This window comes from Humulus lupulus, chromosome 5 (assembly GCF_963169125.1).
Source record: "Humulus lupulus chromosome 5, drHumLupu1.1, whole genome shotgun sequence".
Classification (NCBI taxonomy): Eukaryota; Viridiplantae; Streptophyta; class Magnoliopsida; order Rosales; family Cannabaceae; genus Humulus; species Humulus lupulus.
The window spans coordinates 239705033-239727690 of NC_084797.1; the positions used below are offsets into that span (position 1 = coordinate 239705033).

The 22658-nt window shown below is 35.2% G+C and overlaps 2 protein-coding genes and 1 non-coding gene across 3 annotated transcripts; 1 reads left to right on the forward strand and 2 right to left on the reverse strand.

Annotated features, from left to right (window-relative positions):
• Positions 1–10803: 10803 nt before the first annotated feature.
• Positions 10804–10887, forward strand: TRNAL-CAA (transfer RNA leucine (anticodon CAA)). The gene has a single exon. It is a non-coding gene; the product is annotated as a tRNA-Leu (tRNA).
• Positions 10888–12396: 1509 nt separating this feature from the next.
• LOC133778527 (uncharacterized) lies at positions 12397–15598 on the reverse strand. The gene is made up of 4 exons (XM_062218485.1): positions 15107–15598; positions 14466–14684; positions 13825–13896; positions 12397–13496 (listed from the first exon to the last, which is right to left on the reverse strand). Exons 1-4 carry the CDS (start codon positions 15257–15259, stop codon positions 12828–12830), a joined length of 1113 nt encoding a protein of 370 aa, XP_062074469.1. The 5' UTR covers positions 15260–15598; the 3' UTR covers positions 12397–12827.
• A 521-nt stretch (positions 15599–16119) lies between these two features.
• Positions 16120–22134, reverse strand: LOC133778528 (potassium transporter 3). The gene is made up of 9 exons (XM_062218486.1): positions 21769–22134; positions 20782–21022; positions 20446–20685; positions 20301–20351; positions 19609–19869; positions 19464–19516; positions 18493–18607; positions 17877–18131; positions 16120–17509 (listed from the first exon to the last, which is right to left on the reverse strand). The coding sequence occupies exons 1-9, from the start codon at positions 21769–21771 to the stop codon at positions 16407–16409; spliced, it is 2322 nt and encodes a 773-aa protein (XP_062074470.1). The 5' UTR covers positions 21772–22134; the 3' UTR covers positions 16120–16406.
• Between the last annotated feature and the right edge of the window lie 524 nt (positions 22135–22658).

Here is a 22658-nt window from a genome sequence, read left to right on the forward strand (position 1 = left end):
CATGCTATTGTCAGGATAAGCACATCAATACCTAAGACATCACTTGTTACACGGTGAAATATATTGTGGACAAAAGGTAAGTAAAGTACTCAACTGCAACACAAGAATTATGTGTTATGTGAAAGTATGCATTATATGAATATTTTGTGAGTAAGTGGTATTAACATACAGTGACACTTCATCATAAATTTGTATGCATGGCATAATAGTGATATGGTAAATTATTATATGATATAAGACCATGCATGATATTATGATGATTAATTATATGATGCCTTTGCAAGTTTTGTGCAACATAAAAGAAAGTTGTAATAAGAAGTTTAAGTTCAGTGCCACTGTTTTGAAAAGGCAAATGAAAGTGTTAATAAGTGTAAACGGAGGCCTATAGTAGGCTTATAGTGGCTGCCCAATAATTTGGGCTAGGTTTAGTGAACCAATTATATTGTTTGCCATATTTCCGTTTTTATTTCTCCTCCATATGAGTTATTGTTATATGTATTGACACCACAGTGTGTGGCCGCCTTAACTCTTGAGCCTGACGGGGCAACGATGGAATAAGGTTTTTAATGTGCCCTACTGTGGTGAAGGCTAGCCGGAGGAGAACCCATGGGATTTTGTATTATATGTGTAACAAGCCCTGCAGGCATTGACCAATTCAAACAGTGTGCACAATATTAAGGGGCCCAAAATTTAAAAAGAAGTTGTATATGTCCATTGATATTGGGTAATCATTAGCATTGCATGCATTACTTTGCTTACTGAGCTTTAGGCTCACAGTTGTCTTGTGTTGCAGGTAGAGAAAGAAATATGTGAATGATATGAGGAGAACTGAAGCATGGTCCTGACCCTGATTTGTACATATGAACACATCGACCTTTTTGTGGGTTATTTCAGTTATCAGTGAGATGTTTGTAATAAAGTGTGAAGTTATGTTTTGAAAATAAATTGGGTTATTTAATACTTATGTATAATATGTTTGAGACACACTTTATGTTTAATGTAAATAATGTGAAATAAGTTTTCAAGTTTTAAAAAAAAATAAATAAAAAAAAAAAATGTCCAGACTTCCGCAGAAATAAATTATGATATAGTTTTAAAACGTAACACCTCAAATATGATTTTTAACTAAAATAAGTGAGGGTGTTACAAGTTGGTATCAGAGCGCCATGGTTAAAATGTTCTTGTAGACCGTTCATATGTACACATTGAGGAAAGGATAATGCTCAGTTCATCTGTAAGTTTTATGTGTGCATTTATTATGTGCTGGTTGCATGCATCATGTGCTTTATTGGCTAAATGACATAAGTTATGGACATTTTGTCTTAAAAGATATATAATAACACAGATGGATCATGAACATGGAATTGGGGCTACTGAAGGCTCTTGCAGCAATAAATATGAACAAGAAATGGCTCAACTTCGAGCGGTAGTGAATAGACAGGCTGAACAAATTGAGAAGTTGTTAGCAGAACAACGACAAAGGCAAGCACCAACACCACCTACTGAAACTCCAACACCTCCACAAGCTCCACCTGCAGTGCACCCCATGGAACCATTATATGAACGGTTCCGAAAACAACGCCCACCAGTATTTGAAGGTAGCACTGACCCACTTGACGCACAAGACTGGAAGAGTTCTTTAGAAGACATCTTTGAGTTCATGCAACTAAGTGACAGGGAAAAAGTTTCTTGTGCTGCACATACACTTAAAAAGGATGCTAAGATCTGGTGGGAAGTGGTTAAGCAGACTAGAGAAGTGAATCAGATGACTTGGGCAGAATTTGAACTGGTCTTCAATGAGAAGTTTTATAATGAAGCTGTGTTGACTGCCAAAGTAAGTGAGTTCACTAGATTGCAACAGGGGAATCTATCAGTGGCTGAGTACGCCAGGACATTTGACCGGTTAGCCAAGTTTGCACCAGACTTGGTTAACACTGAAACTAGTAGAGTGAATCGCTTCCTGGAGGGTCTACAACCAGAATTGGCTAGAGATGTAGATATGGGACGTACAGGGCCTCTTTCTTATGCTCAGGCTGTGGAGAAAGCTTTGAGAGCTGAACATAGAGAAGAAAAAATAACAAAAGCTAAAGCTGCTACTAGCACGCCTCGTAGAGACACTCCATTCAACAAAGAACAAAGCCGCTTTCACAATGACAACAAAAGAGGGGCCCAGAATTTCCAATTTAGACAAGGACAGAATAAGAAATTTAAAGGAGGTCAGCAAAACAGGCAACCTGGATTCCAACAAATGCCACGATGTCAAACTTGTGGAAAGAATCATTTCGGGGAGTGCAGGCTTCTAACTAAGAGCTGCTTCAAATGTGGCAAGGGGGATCATTTTATCAAAGATTGTCCATTGATGAAGAACCAACAAATGAAGGATGAACCTCAGAGGACAAATGCTAGGGTGTTCACGATTACTCAGGCTGATGCTGATACCAACAACTCTGTTGTGTCAGGTGATATTTTTGCATCTGGTATTCTCACTCATGCATTAATAGATTCAGGTGCCACGCATTCATTTGCATCATTGACATATGTAAAAAGGTTGGGTGGATCGTGTGAAAAATTGTCAGAAGTTTTTAGTACAATGTTACCATCTGGAGAGATTCTGTATTCTACTCATTGGTTGAGGGGGGTTCCTATTTGCATTGATGGTAGGGAATTATATGCTGATCTAATAATGTTAGAGATGGCCGATTATGAGGTGATTTTGGGTATGGATTGGCTTTCAAAGTATAATGCCACTATTGATTGTAGAAGGAAAACAGTGATATTTAAGCCTTCGGAGGAAGATGAGTTTATGTTTACTGGAGCGACATCGAAAGGTTGCATTCCATTAATTTCTGCTATGAAGGCCAGGCGACTGTTGGAAAGTGGATGTGTGGGTTATCTCGCCAGTGTGGTTGACACGTATAAGGAGCAAAAGTTAAAACCGGAAGATGTACCGGTAGTTAGAGATTTCTTAGAAGTATTTCCAGAAGACTTACCGGGATTGCCTCCAGACAGAGAAATTGAATTTGTGATTGAGCTACTTCCTGGTACAGCCCCTGTGTCCAAGGCACCTTATAGAATGGCACCAGCAGAACTAAAGGAATTAAAGATACAATTGCAAGAACTCCTGGATAAAAAGTTTATCAGGCCTAGTTTTTCACCATGGGGAGCTCCGGTGCTATTTGTGAAGAAAAAGGATGGGACGATGCGAATGTGTATTGATTATAGAGAATTGAACAAGTTGACAATCAAGAATAAGTATCCACTTCCTAGAATTGATGATCTTTTTGATCAATTACAAGGAAGAGGAGTGTTTTCAAAGATTGATTTGAGATCTGGGTATCATCAATTAAAGATTAGAGAAGAGGATGTACCAAAGACCGCATTTCGAACTCGGTATGGCCATTATGAGTTCCTTGTGATGCCATTTGGATTAACTAATGCTCCAGCTGCATTCATGGACTTGATGAACAGGGTGTTTAAGGACTACCTTGATAAGTTTGTAATAGTGTTTATTGATGATATCTTGGTGTATTCTCGATCCCAAGAAGAACATGAGGAACATTTGAGGTTGACGTTGGAGAAATTAAAAGAAAAACAACTCTATGCCAAATTTAAGAAATGTGAATTTTGGCTAGAGAAGGTGGCATTTTTGGGCCATATAGTCTCAAAAGATGGTATTGCGGTGGATCCATCAAAGATTGAAGCTGTTAGTAAGTGGAATAGACCAACAAATGTTTCAGAAGTAAGGAGTTTTCTGGGATTAGCAGGCTATTACCGAAGATTTGTTGAAGGATTTTCCAAGATAGCAATGCCATTGACACAACTCACGAGGAAGAATCATAAGTTTGAATGGACTGAAGCTTGTGAGAAAAGTTTTCAAGATTTGAAGCAAAGATTGGTTTCTGCTCCAGTACTTACTATTCCATCTGGATCAGGAGGACTTGTGATTTATAGTGACGCTTCAAAGCAAGGTTTAGGGTGTGTGTTGATGCAGAATGGCAAAGTCATAGCTTATGCTTCTAGACAATTGAAGGACTATGAACAGAAGTATCCAACACATGATCTGGAGTTGGCAGCAGTTGTTTTTGCACTAAAGATTTGGAGACATTATCTGTATGGTGAGAAGTGCGAAATATATACCGATCATAAAAGTCTCAAGTATTTCTTCACTCAGAAGGAATTAAATATGAGACAAAGGAGATGGTTGGAGCTAGTGAAGGATTATGACTGTCAAATACTTTATCATCCTGGAAAAGCAAATGTAGTTGCAGACGCACTGAGTAGAAAGTCTCATGGTAATGTGTCATTTTTGAGGAAACTGACAAGACCACTTCAGGAGGACATGTGCAGAGCGGAGATTGAGGTGATCACAGGAAGATTATCAGTGATGACTATTCAGTCTACCTTGTTAGAGAGAATCAAACAAGGTCAATGTGAGGATCCTTACTTGGTGGAACAAAAAGGTGAATTGGAAAGTGGGAAGGTCAATGAGTTTAGTGTGTCATGTAATGGGATGCTAAAGTTCAAGGAAAGAGTTTGTGTCCCTAATAATGAGGAGTTGAAGAGAGAAATCCTTACCGAAGCTCACAATACCTTGTATTCAGTACATCCGGGGACGACCAAGATGTTTAATGACTTGAAAAGACACTACTGGTGGCCCAACATGAGAAAGGATGTGGTCGAGTTTGTAGCCAAGTGTTTAACCTGTCAACAAGTGAAAGCTGAACATCAGAAACCTGCTGGTTTACTACAACCAATACGGATACCAGAGTGGAAATGGGAAGAGATTACTATGGATTTTGTAGTTGGATTGCCAAAGACTTCTAAACAACATGATGCTATCTGGGTTATAGTAGACCGATATACCAAATCAGCACACTTTCTTCCGGTACGCATGACTTATACTATGGATCAGTGGGCTGAATTATATGTTCAAGAGGTTGTTAGACTTCATGGAGTGCCAGTATCTATAATTTCAGACCGGGATGCTCGATTTACTTCATTGTTTTGGGAAAGTTTGCAGAGAGCATTGGGCACAAAATTGAAGTTTACTACGGCATATCACCCCCAATCTGATGGACAATCTGAAAGGACCATTCAAACTCTTGAAGATATGCTTCGAGCTTGTGTCCTAGATTTTCAAGGATCATGGGAGAAGTATTTGTGTCTGATAGAGTTTTCTTATAACAATAGCTTTCATGCAACGATTGGTGTAGCACCGTATGAAATGTTATATGGCAGAAAATGCAGATCACCAATTCATTGGGATGAAATGGGAGAAAGAAAGTATCTTGGTCCAGATCTGGTCAGAAGGACAACTGAAGCAGTGGAGAAGATAAGAAAAAGAATGTTAACTGCTCAGAGTAGGCAAAAGAGTTACGCTGATCGAAAGCGAAGAGATGTGGAGTTCAACATTGGGGACAAGGTATTTCTGAAAATTGCCCCTATGAAAGGAGCAATGAGGTTTGGAAAGAAAGGGAAGTTAAGCCCAAGATTTATTGGACCTTTTGAAGTATTGGAAAATGTGGGAAAGGTAGCCTATAGACTGGCATTACCGCCATCACTGTCAAATGTCCACGATGTTTTTCATGTCTCATTATTGAGAAAATACGTGCCAGATCCTTCACATGTGCTAAACTACGAGCCAATAGAAGTTGAACAAGACCTAACATATGAAGAAAAACCAGTGAAAATTCTTGACAGAAAAGAGAAAGAGTTGAGAAATAAGAAGATTTCACTGGTTAAGGTCTTGTGGAGAAGTTCAAACATTGAGGAAATGACATGGGAACGGGAAGATGAAATGAGATCTAAATACCCAGAGCTATTTGGGTAAGAGAAATTTCGAGGACGAAATTTTTATAAGGTGTAGAGGATTGTAGCACCCACATTATTTTGATATATATAGCCAATAATCACATGATTGCATTGCATTACATATCATACAATATGTATAATTTGAGCATATGCATATTCTTATAAGTGTTTTCATGTATAAGTATAAAAGTTGTGTATGTGATGTCTATATGTATGCTCAATATTATTAACCTTGTGGCATTTGAGTTGTCTTTTATGGGTGTTTGATGTGCTCAAGATATAAGAAAGTATGAAAAATATGGACAAGGCATGGAATTAAGTGTTGAAAGTGAGATATAGAAGGCAAAATAGGTTAAGTAGTGGAAAATAGTACAATGTCGATTACTAGTATTTCGGTGTAAAATTGAGTATTTATGGATTTACCAAATGTAATCGAGGTAGGATTAAGGTCTCATTGATGATGTAAAAATGGTTTTAGAACCATTAGATCAATTCTTGATGGGAGGTATACATAATCAGTGGTATGGATGCAAAGTCAAAACGAGCTTAGCATAAGTGCGCTACGCTCGATCGGGTAAGCATAACTATTGGGTATGAAGTCATATGGACCTAAGGTTTGGTGTGAGTGTTTTACACATAAGGATAATAGGCCTAGCAGATGATTAAGTCGAAATTATTGAAGTGATAAGGTTTTCATAAGTCAAAAGGTGAAATGATGAGATGAAAGGTGTCAACTTTTGACAACAAGGCTAAATCATTGAAAATAAGGAATTTTCATCAAACCTTATCACTTTGCACGACCATTATTCTGAAAAACAGAGAGAAAAGAAAACCAAAAACCATTTCTTGGCTGGTTTGAAGAAATTCTAAGGAGATCCAAGTGAAAGCAAAGCCAAAGAAGTAGATTAAGCTTAGTTCTAGCCTTTTTATGGTAAGTTCTTGTACTTGGAAGTTAAACTATGTTTTTGAATTTTTCTGAGAACTTATATATGGTGTTTTATCCTTTTTAAGATATTTCTTGGGGTTTCCAAGTGGTTTGAGGTTTAGAAAAGCTTGAAGAGATTGTTTTCGCCGAAAAGTTGCTCGGTAAGTGAAATTTTGTGTTTTATGAGGTTTTTGGGGTTCTTGGAGTACAAGAAGATTTTTGGTTATTTGATTGAGTTTATAAGAGAGTATATATGTTTATAAATGTTTGAATATATGTGGAGACTCATTTAATTTGGGTGATGATCTAGGAGATAAGAATTTTATCAAAATCGGTATATGATAACTTTATGATGAATCATGTTGGTATTTGGGATATATGGTTATGGCAGGTTAATTGATGTTGATTATTGGTGTATTTTGATATTTGAGGATAGCTAAAATTAAGGGGAAACTCTGTCAAAATTTCCCCAAATGTCTAAGATAAATCTAATGCTCGATCTAGGTGGTTTAAGGCATTTTAGGCATGTTTTGGGTATGAAATTTGATATGAAGTCTTATGGGTATTTTTTTAAATGAGAGTTCAATGTATTACTGCCATCATTATGATGAGAAATCCATGCTATTGTCAGGATAAGCACATCAATACCTAAGACATCACTTGTTACACGGTGAAATATATTGTGGACAAAAGGTAAGTAAAGTACTCAACTGCAACACAAGAATTATGTGTTATGTGAAAGTATGCATTATATGAATATTTTGTGAGTAAGTGGTATTAACATACAGTGACACTTCATCATAAATTTGTATGCATGGCATAATAGTGATATGGTAAATTATTATATGATATAAGACCATGCATGATATTATGATGATTAATTATATGATGCCTTTGCAAGTTTTGTGCAACATAAAAGAAAGTTGTAATAAGAAGTTTAAGTTCAGTGCCACTGTTTTGAAAAGGCAAATGAAAGTGTTAATAAGTGTAAACGGAGGCCTATAGTAGGCTTATAGTGGCTGCCCAATAATTTGGGCTAGGTTTAGTGAACCAATTATATTGTTTGCCATATTTCCGTTTTTATTTCTCCTCCATATGAGTTATTGTTATATGTATTGACACCACAGTGTGTGGCCGCCTTAACTCTTGAGCCTGACGGGGCAACGATGGAATAAGGTTTTTAATGTGCCCTACTGTGGTGAAGGCTAGCCGGAGGAGAACCCATGGGATTTTGTATTATATGTGTAACAAGCCCTGCAGGCATTGACCAATTCAAACAGTGTGCACAATATTAAGGGGCCCAAAATTTAAAAAGAAGTTGTATATGTCCATTGATATTGGGTAATCATTAGCATTGCATGCATTACTTTGCTTACTGAGCTTTAGGCTCACAGTTGTCTTGTGTTGCAGGTAGAGAAAGAAATATGTGAATGATATGAGGAGAACTGAAGCATGGTCCTGACCCTGATTTGTACATATGAACACATCGACCTTTTTGTGGGTTATTTCAGTTATCAGTGAGATGTTTGTAATAAAGTGTGAAGTTATGTTTTGAAAATAAATTGGGTTATTTAATACTTATGTATAATATGTTTGAGACACACTTTATGTTTAATGTAAATAATGTGAAATAAGTTTTCAAGTTTTAAAAAAAAAAAAATAAAAAAAAAAAATGTCCAGACTTCCGCAGAAATAAATTATGATATAGTTTTAAAACGTAACACCTCAAATATGATTTTTAACTAAAATAAGTGAGGGTGTTACACCGGTGACCGTTTGTCACGTGGCTAGGGGACGTTGTCCATAGTTCCGACTCTAGAGTCGTGAGGAAGGTTATGTTGGCGACTAATCACCATACACCTGTCCTGATCAAGCTTATGAAAGAATCACTTATCAGTTAAGCCCTGGTGACCCTATCGTCACATGGCTAGAGGGAGCGATGCTCATTATTGTGACTTTTAGCTATTGTCACCTATTTGCTGGACTGATAGTCCTGAAGGGTTATTATGATTATTGTTGATATTATATCATGTTATATTGTGTTTTCTTGCTGGGCCTTGGCTCATGGGTGCTACGTGGTGCAGGTAAAGGAAAGGAAAAGCTGGGTCAACCCTGAGTGGAGAGCTTTGGCGGTGTGATGTACATACAGGGCCGCTTGACCGCCACGGTCAAGGAGTTCTCAGAGGAACTAAGGGTTTACCCTATTTTTGCCGCTTAGGCGGGCGGAGTCTGTAAATTTGGAACTGTAGCGACTCTTTTGTATTACAAACTACTTGTAAACATTTTAAAAGGCTCATGAGCAGTTTATTTACTTAATGAAAAGTACCCTTTCCTTTTTGCTGGTTTTTCACCTTAACCTGATATTAACACTTAGATCACGTTTTTAACCAAAGGACTCGGGTAGCGGGTCAAATTTCCGGTTCACCGTAACTGTTCTGGGGTAACCAGGGCGTTACATCCAGGACCCTGACGCCGCCTCGCTCCACGTGGGCGCTGTCCCCCACTTTTCACCTGCAGAAAATGCCATCTCGGGATTGCACGCCGATGTGTCAGGTCTGCGCAGCCAAGTACTCTGACTGGTCTTATCTCCTGAATTTGCCTCGTGACTCGAAGTGGCCAGGCCAAAAAGCGCCGTTTTGTCGGGCGAGATATAGCTCTAAGGTCAACTTGTTGGGCCTTAGCTGGTTTATGGATTGATGTATTTTGTACCTTTTGTATTGGGCCTCCACTAGAAAGGCCGTTTATACCCATCTCGCCGAATGGGCCTGGGTCGGACCTGGTCCATACCCGATATTCCCATCAGCTTATAAATATAAGCTACATAACACTGTAAAAGGGGGCTCCTTTCAGAAAAAAAGAAAGGAACTCTGTCTAAACATAGAGAGAAAACTCCATTGTAAAAAGCTTCTTCAAGCTCTAATAACAGAGACTCGTGGACTAAGGCTAGTTAACGCCCCAACCACGTAAAAACCCCGTCTTGATCTTCTGCTTTCATTATCAATATCAGTAGATATTATTTATTAAGAGAGTTGCCGAAAATCTAGGTTAACAGGTACCCTAAACTTAAATTTAATTAATAAATTTTTACTAATTTAATCAAATTACTCTCAATCATACGAGTTACAAATTATATATAACTACTGACAGTTTGATCATATTGATAAAATTTTATCAATTAGGATACAAAATATCTATATTTTCAAAATATAAGGTACTATATGAGCATTATTGAAAACAGAGAGTACCATAATGATACTTTGTAAAAATAAATAGTACCAAAAGAATAAATTCCCTGGTTGAGTTATGTATTGTATTATAGTAGTATTATAGATGTATTGTATGTTATGGTTGAGTTAAGCAGAATTTATGTGGAAAGAAGAATATGTTCATGAGAGCCATACCATGTTAATAGTTGTATAGCATTTGTTTTTAGTTAGAGTACTTTCAATCCATGTTTAATTTTAACTTAATGAATAATTATCTTTATATATGTGGAGTAATATTATTCGTTACGATAAAAAATATGTAAAATAATTCAAATTTATCTCACCTATTCAAAGTTTATTTTCACTATTTTTTTCTATATTTTTAAAAATTAACTAGTTTTGCTCATTCAATTCAATGCACTGCTCTTATTAAAGTCTTCTAGTTGAGCTAAATAATATTTCTCTTAAAAAGAAAGAACGGTAGTTGAAATTTGTCAAATTATCAGTTACTTAGACCATGTTCAATGGATTTGCCAAATATAATATTAAATTTTGTATAAATTGGTATATATATTTGACACAATACTTTTAATGGATAATGTTATTTAGAATAAAGGAATAAATTACTTGCAATTTAATATTTTTTGAAGTCATTAATTTTTAAATAAAGTAAGGAGTTCTAAAATTAATACTAAAATTTTTAAAATAAAAATATAATAATTTTTTTTTGTATAATGATTGCAAAATTAAGAATGAATCTGACAATATCTTATTATTTTCTAAAAAAAATAATAAAAGATATCTTAAAAAACTAAGACATACTATGATCTAATAAAAGCTTATCAAACATAACAACATCAAGTCAGGATGGCCGAGTGGTCTAAGGCGCCAGACTCAAGTTCTGGTCTTCGAAAGAGGGCGTGGGTTCAAATCCCACTTCTGACATTTTCTCTTCATTTTTATTTATAACCTTTTTTTTTTTTAAACTTTCATTAGTTACACAAGCTTCTCATCTGTTATTTCATTTACATATCTATAGTAATATATAGAAGTGTAGATAATTATAGTTTAAAAATGTTCTTTATTTATAGAAAGATTTCTTATCTTATTTTGTCCTTTTGTCTTTTTTAGTTTCTATTTTTTTAAATAGTGATTTTGCATTTCTATTTAATGTGTTTTTTTCTTTCACTTTTAAGTGTTTACTATTTTATTTTTAAATAGAGATTTACATGTTTATATTTTTTAAATTCTAATTTTTTATTTATTATACATATGCCACATGTTTGTCATACTTTATTTTTATTATCTCCATTATATAAAATAATAATACATTTATATAAATATTATTATATGAATTTAAAAATTATAAATTATTATATAAAGAATATACACAATTCATTATACTTTTTAGGATTGTGTATGCATTTAATATTAACTTTCTTAAATAAATATTTAAATTATTTTTTAATTAATGATATTTCTCAACGATTTGTGTTGTATTTTTTCCTTCTTTCTATTCAATTATATATTTTGTTAATAAGGTTCTTCTTTGTTTATCTTTTTCCTTTTTTTCTTTTATCAACTTTTTCACATGTTAATTTACTATATAATAAACACTTATTATTTTCTTAATAAACTAGAAGGAAATCATACTTTACGATCAGATACTACTTATCACCTTTTTCATTATCAAATTTTTAATCTACAACCTCAATTATTAACAATATATATTATTAAACAAACCACACTTATTATCCAGTATATTCTAGGTTTAAATTTGTTTATTATAATTTTTATATATACGTATGAATTTTAAATTACAATAAACTAATAAAATAAATTACTAATCTATTATACAATGCTTGCATTTTATTTCTTTATACACTGAGGTATATACATTTTGTAAAATATATTTCTTAATTAGCATAAGCAATGCAGTAATAGTAATAGTAATAGTAATAGTAATAATAACAATAAATGGATAAATAAATAAAATCAACAATAATAATACATGTAAAAAAGTGTACAAATTGAATTATTTATTTTGACAATTACTTATTTTATTTGTTATAATTTCATTTTCAAAAATTGAATTAAAATAGTTTAAACAAATAAAAATAAAATAATCTTTCACAAAAATGTTAAAATATAATAACTGACAAAAATTAATAAAAAAATAATTTTTTAAGTAACGGGTACGTGCCTAGTACCCAGGGACTAGTATTTTTTATATATATATATATATATATGTACATTTATTTTAGGATTTCTCTGCTGGCAATGGTCATAATCAAAATGCAATTCCTATCATGTACCTTATTTTTGGGGGCAATGTTTTATCTGATATTATCTCTGTTTGTTTAGTTTTTTTCAGTGGCAAACACAAATCATGCATCACTAATTTTATTGCTCATTTTAAGTTATTTCTATGCTCTTGTGTACTGGTAATCTGAGTTGAAAAGAAAAATAAATAAATTATTAACCAGGCTTGTGGAACTACAAGAACTTTGTAATGCTGGAATCAAAGATAAGATCAATAGGAAAATAATCATTTACAAACTATTCTATCCTTCTCTCTGTCTCTCTCACATGCTTTGCTATAATTCATCAAAGAGATGAACACTGCCAACTGATTCTTCTGATGAAATGCTGCTTTTCTTCAGCTTTTAGAGCATTCAGCAAGTGGAGTTATGTACTGCTTCCTTCGGACATTTATGGTTCAACATTATTGAGACAGCTCGCAGCTGGCCTTGAGAGGGGCTCATAACACTTGGGCCAGAGTGCAGTTTGTGCCACAGAATTGACCTGAATACATGCTCTCTTTTTTCTTTCGAAAATGGGCTTGTTGATCACCAAATTATTAGGCAAGTAATATGTTCAGCAGCTTACTTCATTAAGTCTAGAAAGACGAAGCTATTCCAAAGGCTGTGCAAGAGCATTGACGGCAATAGATTTCTTGACCGTGCAAAGACAGCACCCATCACAACCCCAAGAAAAATAAGCGGAAGCATCTTCTGTACGTTGAAATGTGCCATGGCAAAGACAACTGAACTAACCAGAATTGCACACCACACTGGCATGTACTTGGTCAAAGAAGGAAGAAGAAAGCCCCTAAAGACAATCTCTTCCCACACAGGAGCACAAACTGAGACTACTATTGCATACAGTGCCATTGCTACTCGATCGCATGCCATTACTGACTGCTCAACACTTGACAGAGTGACGGGTGTGGATGGCAAAAGAGGTAAGAGTTTGAGATTGAAATGTGAGAGTCCGTTGACAAGGGGAAACATAAGACATCCCAAAGCAACATCGATGTACCAGTTTCCTTTGAAGCTAAATCTAAACCAATCTGGTGGGAGGGGACGAAACCGAGACAGGCAGCGATGAAGAATCATTATTCCAGCAAGTCCTTCAGTTACATCTGTTAACAGGCTGAAAAAGGCTTGTCCTCGAAGCGTTAGCGATTCCCTACTCAAACCAGCCATATGGGTTGCTATTGGAGCCACCGAAGAACCTATAAAACAGAATGCAGCAACCCAAAGAAGCATAACCTGCACCAACAGTCAAATGGTTTCATAATGGGCATTATCTTCAAATAAAAAGGCTTTACTATATACTTGAGTTTTTTCTGGGAGGTTTTAATCCAGGATTTTTAGCTATATGATATGAACGGTAGCTACTGAAACAGATCAATATCCAAGTTCTAGGTTATCTGTTCTCATTTATTCTAAAAGCTTTGAAGTCTTTAAATCGAAAGCAGCAAGAGCTTGTTCTGTTGAAGGTTCTAAGGCTTACGGCACTTTATTACAAAAATCTAAGTTACTAGTTTCCTTAGACCAAAAAGATTTGTCAAACATAGTTAACGTGGAAAGTACTTGCCTGCATTATGGTCTCTGCTGTCCATGGTACAGTCCATCGATTCTCTATTGATTTGAAAACTGCATTTGCAAGCTAAAATGCAATACAGCAAGTAAGTGAAAGCAATTTCACATCATCAAAGTCTTTTATTATTACTATAATACTTGCATAATCAAATCAATTTTCTTGTCTGAACTAGTAACTTTGCTAACATTACCAGAAATAGAAAAAGAGCACCATTATATCTTGTCTTTACAGCATGATAATACCTATTGCCAAATGACCAGTGCAAACCTAGTTTACAACTTACAACAATAAATTATTAAGATATGAAGCTCAGTCACTGTTTTGAATTCGATACTCTAATTTAGGTTGATGCTATTAGCATTCGAAATTCCTATCAGATGTTAAAATAAGTGATCTGAACTGTCTTTAACTAAAATAGTTGCAGAGAGGCTTTCAATTATACAATTTTTAACACAAACAACAGCAACACTTGCAATGTGAAGCACTAAAAGGCATGCTTTGAGAGTGTAAAACTAACAACGTAAATCACATCTACATTCTTATAACAAAGAATCTCATTACATACATATAAAAGGTTAAAGACACCAAAAGAATTAATCAAATATTTAAACTTGTAACATAAACTGCATTATTACCTCCCAAAGACTTAATGGCAAATCTCTTTTGACTGCATTTGAATTACTGCAGTCAGAATTCACGAGTTCCAAAGGTGCACAAGAGTGTTCAATGTATTCAGACGTCTTCTGGGTTTCAGATTTAATGACTTCCTCTGGCGAAGAGTGGTCAATGTATGCAGATTTCTGGGTTTCTGATGAAGAATCCTCTTGTCTAAAACATGAAATTCTTTTCCACTCCTGCAAAGCAGGCCAATATATACGTAAAGATTCATTTTTAGGGGCAGAGCATATGTATAAATAAAATAAGCAGCAGAAATTTTTCTCACTTTCTTCTTTTTATGGAATAACCCATAGTCCACTTACATAAGAACTAACGATATTCACTGCTAAGGGTTTCTTTGTTTCTTTCTTTGGTAAATGAGAATCAAGTCCTACAATTTGTATAATTAACACTCTTACCATAGAATTTTACACAAACCCCTTAGTTATATGAATAAAAAACAACATGAAGTATTGGTTTTCTATTTCTCTTTCTTTACAAGAATTTTCGCTGAACCAAATTGAGCTTGACAATAATAAGACCTTAAAGTTATCTCAGAAAACACATCATAGAGAAGAAAAACTAAAACTGAAAAACATTAGTTCCGTAGTAATATTACCTTCTTTAAGGGACTGAAATGGGGTTCAGAGATCCGAAAGCTCCGGGTAATTGGAAATCTCTCTCTGGGTCGATTAGAAACCCTAGTAATTGGGGTTGAGGGAGGAAGAAAAGGGCGGCGGAGAAGGGCCTGAGAGCAAGACGAGCTCAACATACTGGGCTCGATTAGGAGCGCGTCAGAGACTCCTCAGGGTCCGATTCTTGAAGCTTCCGAGTATGCTTCGCATCAAATGGGCCGTTACTAAGAATATGGCAGCTGAGAGAGAGCGTTCCCCCTTGGTTTGACGGCCTAGTCAAGCAACTTCCTCCATACATACAGCGAGAGAGAGAAAGAAAGCTGTTTGGGAAGAGAGAAAATAATGGATATTCTGGGAGAGTTGGTGTGGTGGCTGGCGGAATTATATTTTTCTGGCTGAAAAAATGAGGTCTTTGGATTCTAGGATATATCGTTTCCCACTTGTTCTGCAATTGGGTAATTTGGGTTTAGAATTTTTTTCTTTCCAATATATTATATATAGACACACACATAAATATATAAACTTTAGGTTTTATTAATTTTTTCATTATTGAAACAAGCAATGATTGAAACTTAAAAATTGAATCTTTTCTTTTTTTAACTCCTTTCGTGTTTGGAGCCTCTTTTTCACGGGATTTTTTCTTCTTTCCTTGACTTAATTTTAGCGCTTGATTTAGGGCAGATAACTACTCAAATGAAATAAAAAGAAATTCAATTTTTTTTTTTGGGTAATATTACTACTTGGGTGTATTCCTTCAGAATTGTCATTTCAGTTTGCCAAGTTGTAAAGATTCTACAATAATATTCTATCTTATTATGTCTAAATTTTGATGTTGATTACATATTTTGTTTTTAAATTAGGTATCTTGTTTAACTCAATAATATTTGAAATAAAGACTATAATAATTGTTATACATGTGTGGGAACAAATTACTTGTTTGACTATTTGAGCTACATGTTTCAACGTTTTTAAATCTTAGTAACACATAGGCAGAAAATAAGGTATTGCAACTTAATTGGCACTTTTATTAACTTTTATTTTTCTACAAACAAAACCCAAAGAGAGAAGAAAGGGTCAAAACTTCATTTCCAAGCGAGAGAATCACACCTAAATTTGAGAGTTATACGACAAACAAAGATTCCTGGCACAAAATAAACAAGTGTCCTTGAAGCCAGGGGGTGATTGGTGAGCTCGAGCACAGAGGATCTCTACCTGAAACTGGTCATTCTAGCATTGCTGCTGCTATAAAATTGCGAAGAAACTAGTAACCATTTGCAATTGAGTCTAGACACAGTAGTTCATACCCACCTCAATTAAACAAATATGAGGAATATTTAAGGCCACAGCAGGGGATCGGCAGTTCTTTCTCAGGAAAGAGTAGGCTATATTTATAGCAAACTTGTGTAGAAATGATGAATTTGACCGCGCCTTTACATGCGAGTGGCCTATAACGTATGTTACCCCAGCGCACTTAGCTTCAACGAGTTCCAAAAGCTCTTCCTTGACACGAGGATCTTTGTACTTAGTGTTCAGCAACTCGAATCGCCGCCCCCTCCTATAGGTGAGCTGAGGTGAATATTCTTGCTCATAACTAGCCTGTAATTTCTGTAATGTGGGAGACTTGTAGCCACTCAAAATCACCGATGTTTGATTAGAGATGCTGCTTCCTCCAGGACCCAACGGCGTTGATATCACTAATCTTGTACCGAACTTTTCAGATGTACGCACAACTGCCATCCGACCATCCACGGAGCCATCCACTGCCCCACAGCCCTCTGCCTCCATTTGGATGAACTCTGCTATGCTCATCACTAATTCACTTTCGAACTCTTCTTCATTTTTACATATGTCTTTATAACCATTTCGAATAATGCAGCGGTACAACCTGTAGGATTTGGGACCAATCCGACCAATGAGATACCTTTCTTTATGGGATACATGAGATACAGGAACAGTTTTAATACACACGAATACAACCACTTGGTAAAAAGCTGGTAAGGTGGTTAAGAAGTGAGTAAATGTTTCTGGGACTCCAGTGGCTAGTTCTGTGTAGATGAGACCGATTCCAGGAACTTTAATGATCCCAAGACTAGGACCTAGTGTGAGGATCCACCTCATGGAAAGCTTGTTATGAAGGTCTTGTGAATATTTCTTCCACGACCCATAATACCACACATACATAATGACCAAGAAGATTACAGAGAACAGTAGAGGTGTCCATCCACCTTTAGGGATTCTCATACAAGAAGACGAGAAGTAAATGATCTCAACTGATCCGAATAGCACACTGAATAAAAGGGCAACCACAGCAGACTTCTGCCATGCGAGGTTAATGACAAGTGATGTCAAACACGTTGTCACCATTGTCATTGTCATGTATGCTATGCCTGAAATTAAGATGGCAACACTCTAATTTAAGAAAAGATAAAAATAACAGAAAATGTCAGAAAAAATCACCATATGTATACAAGTTTTGTTAACATTTTGGATGGGAAGAAGGTACAAAATGTTTCAATAATTTGCATATGGGTTAATATCCCTTGTGTATACTCATGCTACCATTATTTAGTGATAGCCCCCACTTCAAGCATGTGCATCTCTATGTAACTTAGCAGACAACATGACACAAGATATAGGCAAATAACTCGGTCCAGGAACAAAATATGTGCAAAAGAGATTAACAAGGCTATTAAATCTGCACACCACCTCAGAGTAATCAATTTAGTTGTAGAGAAAAAGAAAAAAAAAACTTACCATAAGCATTTCCTATATGATTTGTGTTTCGAAAACCGAGAGTGACTGATAGACTGAGAACCATGAGGATCCAGTTTATCTCTGGAATGTATACTTGACCAGGAAGCCATCTCCTTGTGTGTACAATCTTGACACGGGGGAAACATCCAAAAGCATTGCACTCTTTGATAATCATTAATGTGGTGGAGATAACTGCCTGACTAGCAACAATCCCAGCCAGAGTTGCCACGGCAAAAACTGGCCAAAAGAAGGGATCTACAAACATGGCAAGAACATTCTGTAAACAAAATAATTATGCTTTTAGGGGAAATATCTTAATGCACAAAAGACAAATATAGAATAAGTTTTTGTTCCATGATCACAAGGACAGAAAACTGAAGGGCAAGACAGTGCTAATCTCTCCCTCAATCTTACTTATATTTACATTGAAATAAAAGAAAAGAGAACGATCAATAAGGAATCACTAACAAAAGATAATCATGTAAAAAACGAGGTATGTGACATCATCTATCAAGTACTTACTATCCATCCAAGTTGCACAAGTCTATCTAATTATCATCTACGGTCTTTCAATTAGAGCTGTTACTCAGAAAGTTTGGCCAGGTTGTATGCTTACCAGGAATAGAAGCATAAAAGCTCAGAGGTGCTGAGGATAAGTTCTTGGAAAGAAATGCAGCTTGCCCCATGTATTGAAGTACCAGACATGGATATATAACACATGAAAATGCAACCTGTAAAATACCAACATGGCCTTAGTCACAGCAATATATGACTCACAAAACAGACCTGGAAAAGAAAAGCAATGAAAAACCAGTCCCAACTTCTAATTTAAGAGAATGGTCCAGATCTTAAAAAAGTATTGAGGCTAAAGCGGATACAATATTCAAGCTTGGGATTAAGAGGGAGTTATCTAAGTGGGAACTGGCCAAGTGCAGATCCAGTCGAAGATCACACTTCTAGGCTCCAGCAGTGTAATTTCCAAGTAAGATACCCAACTTTCCTTTTACCCCATCAAAAGTAAGAAAAAGGGAAAATGAAAGCATAGCTCATTAATCGGTTTGCTGCTAAGCTTAAGGCTTGAGCCATAGTCCTAGAATGAGATGTAAAATACCTAGAGAAGCAAATTATAAGATTCTCTTTGGTGTGATGGTGAAAGTCTTTGATGTCAAAGCAAAACTGCATGACCGAATAAATTCTGGACAGCAAACTCATATAAATGATCAGAATCAGCCTTCAAGACCTCACAAATAAAAGGGCACAAAAATGGAACTTAAAAAGACATGATTGCAAATTAATGTTAGCCCTGATTTAGATGAACATACACATTTTTTTTAATCAACAGAATACATCATCTAGAGGTCAAATTAAAATTAATCTGCCAACTAATTCAGGTTGACTTTCTAATTCCCACATTTTCAACTGTGATTGAAACAAAACCCCAATAGTTATAAGTTCAAAAAGTGATAATATTAAAAAAAAAATAGAAATCCCAACTGGTTTAAGCCTTTCTTCACAGGTTCATCAAATTTTGTCCATATGATTAGAAAATAATGGAATTTCACTTTTGCAGCCATTGGTTATGCATACCCTGATTGATGTTGCAGAGAAATGGCCAAGGTCTGTAAACATAGCCTCACTTCCTGCAGAGGACCAATAAAGGTGACGCGAACGAATTGGCTTAAAAAAAAGGGCCACATGGAAACAGGAAAACTATTCCAGATTTCATATTTACCAGAAATACATAACATTATTCCTCCAAGTGAGATCCAACCATCTTTTCCTGTAACCCTAAAAAAATTGTAAACGTAATATGGAGATAGAGCCTGGTATACTCTTGGATTCCATCTAAAAGTATTGTAGATTCCAACAGCAGTGATGGACAGCAGCCACAGGATTATAATGGGAGTAAACAAGAATGCCACCTTGTGAAAGCCTCGGTGTTGCAAGAAAAAAAGGAATACTAACAGAACACAGGCAATAAGGACCACAGTATCTGCATAATTGACAAAAATTCAGTAGCTTAAAATCATTCGGGATACAGAATAATGCTTGTACAATTAAGGCAGTGGGTAGACCATTCTACAGACTTCACCCATCTATTCACTTTTCTACCTTGATTCTGTGAAAGACTAGATTGATCTTAACTCAGATCTACCTCTGCCCCTGGCCACTGTCCACTTAGTCTTAGTCCTAACCTCACGAAAAGCAATACAGTTCCAAATTAAGCACACGGGACTTGTGTTTGTCAATATTATGGTTCTCACTAACGTCACTTGGACATCACAATAAATTTAGAAGATAACCTTAGTACCAACAATGAAAGGCAATAAAATACCAACTATATATTCTTATTAATCAGTATTGAAAGTGAAATAAGGAAAACACAAAATTTACACACATATACGATTATGAAGGGAAACTCACTATTATGTACATCCTTTGCTTGAAATTTCAGTCCTTCAATAGAGGAAAGAACTGCAACAAATCAAATGCACAAAATCACTCAATGCTAATCCCTCTAAAAAAAATATTATTTTCATAGATTGAGAGATAAAGAAAGTGCACTTACCAGAAATTGCAGGTGCAAAGATACCAATACTGATCACCATACAAGCTCCCAACAATACTAAAAGAAGTAAACACTTCTTTATTTCTTTATGCTTTTCAATAATTCTTCTTAACAAAGAAGGAGATACATTTCTGTTTGAGTAGCCTGGGTTAGAAAGCTCTTCATCAGATGCTTGAAGATTAGGGAGCAAACAGAATTTTGCTTTTTGGCAAAGAAGCGAGTACAATGCTATGATCCCTCCTGCAACAAAGCAATTTAATCACAAAAAAATTACCAATAAGAATAGAGAAGAAAAAAAAGTCTATAGCATCATAACCAAAAAGTGTCAGATCTTACCTTCACCATTATCATCTGCACTCAGTACAAAAACAACATACTTGAACAATGAAAGAAAGGTAAGAGTCCAAAATATCATAGAAAATGCACCAAACACTACATCTTCAGATTGGTAATGGCGCAACTTTCCAGCAAATGTACTTTTATAAACATAAAGTGGGGAAATGGTCAAGTCGCCAAAAACCAAACCCAAACTCTGATATACCAAGACAAGAAATTTACGCCGGTCTCTTGTTTCAACCTGTTTGATCAAAATGAATAAAATATACATGAATATGAATGTAAATATCACTAATTATATCACAAAGGTAAAAGGGCAAATTACATGCCATAAGAGTACTTAATTCGATCAGCACAGCCATAAAGAAGAAAATCAAGCTAAGATCTCTTGAGGGTAGTTTAGGAACTGCGTATGTGCAAGTGCAATATAAATGAGCATTATATATGTAACTCACTTATACATGAAATTTGCAGTGTATATCAACCGGTGCCCGTGACTGAGTTTAAAAGAAATGACAAAAATAAAAGGGGGGAAGGATCTTGTTCAAAATCACAAAAAGGCAACCAGATTAAACCATCAGTTAATCATTAGAAAACTAACTACTCTTGCAATAATATATGCTATAAAGCTCCGATCGATACCTTATTTTCACAACCAAATCTTCAATATTCTAATCACAGACCACTATGAACCCCACAAAATCAACCCAATGCTTCCCTATTTCTTCATCACATTTCATGATATCAAACACTCTACTTGAATATCACCAAACAGCTAACGAACTATTACAACATTCAATTACCATTACCATCACCATTGACAAGAACAAAACCAAACAAGCAATAATTGGTAGAAATAAGATCAATTTACAAACGCGATCATGCAGTGACCAAAATTAAAAACAAAACAAAAGCATTGGTTTCATTAAATGCATTCTCCGGTAATTTTTTCAAGAACCAAACGGAAAAAGAGTTGAAAGGGTTTACCATAACTGGTTGTGATTAAGCTCCAGCCTTCGATTTACTGTCCAATCTATCGAAGAGAAATTTTTTGATTATACCAGAAAGAAACAAGGAGAGAATGCGTGATCTGGTGCGAAGAGTCGTACTGTAATAAGGTAGAATTTTGATTTTGTATTTTTTTTTTTTTGGGTAAATAAGAAAAAATAAGTGGAAGGAGGTGGAAATGAATCCGTGAAACGTTGTCGAAAACTCGAAATTAGTACAACAAAAAAACCTTGTAAAACGAACAGATCCGAAATGTCTCGCGGGTCCTTCTACTACGGTCCAATTCAACTCTGCATTTATTTGCATTTACCTCCCTTAAAGTTTATGAAATCACCATTTTCCCTCTTTTTCAATAGAATTTGATCGAATTTTCCTCAATTTTAGGGACACGTTTGTCTTGGCCATTTTTTCACATCTTTATTATTTATAAACATAAGTCACGGGCATGTGCAACCAAACATGACCATTTTCACTTTGAATTTTTAACTTCGATTTTTTAAAAAAGCGAAGTAGTATGTAATTTTTTTAAAGTGTCAGTTTCAAAAGCGAAGTAAGAGAGTTTGAAAAAGTTTTTACTTTAGTTTTTTTATATGCTCAGTATAAAAACCGAAGAAAAAACCTATATTTCTAGTAGTGTTCTCAGAAACAATTAAAGAATGAATACTTTGACTAAGTCTTTAGTTGTTTAAGACTATTTAATTTGTTTCGTTTAATATTTTAATATCGACTTGCTCGTGTTATCCTTTCTAGAGAACAATATTATTGTCAACTTGTTATTTTTTTTCTTCATCCAAGAAAGTTATGGACATATTTCTAGCATGCATGACTTCAAAAATTAAATTTGACTTTGCTTAGTTACTTGTTATTGT

Excerpts from the sequence above, each read along its gene's own strand:
- LOC133778528 (XM_062218486.1), bottom strand. Across the intron at positions 19,517-19,608 it reads AATAATGTTATGTATTTCTG|GAAGTGAGGCTATGTTTACA; the intron begins GTAAATATGAAA and ends GGTCCTCTGCAG. Across the intron at positions 18,608-19,463 it reads TCTCTGCAACATCAATCAGG|GTTGCATTTTCATGTGTTAT; the intron begins GTATGCATAACC and ends GGTATTTTACAG.
- LOC133778527 (XM_062218485.1), bottom strand. The coding sequence starts at position 15,259 with ATGTTGAGCTCGTCTTGCTCTCAGGCCCTTCTCCGCCGCCCTTTTCTT. Across the intron at positions 13,897-14,465 it reads TGCCATTAAGTCTTTGGGAG|CTTGCAAATGCAGTTTTCAA; the intron begins GTAATAATGCAG and ends ATTGCATTTTAG. Across the intron at positions 13,497-13,824 it reads CAGCAGAGACCATAATGCAG|GTTATGCTTCTTTGGGTTGC; the intron begins GCAAGTACTTTC and ends CTGTTGGTGCAG.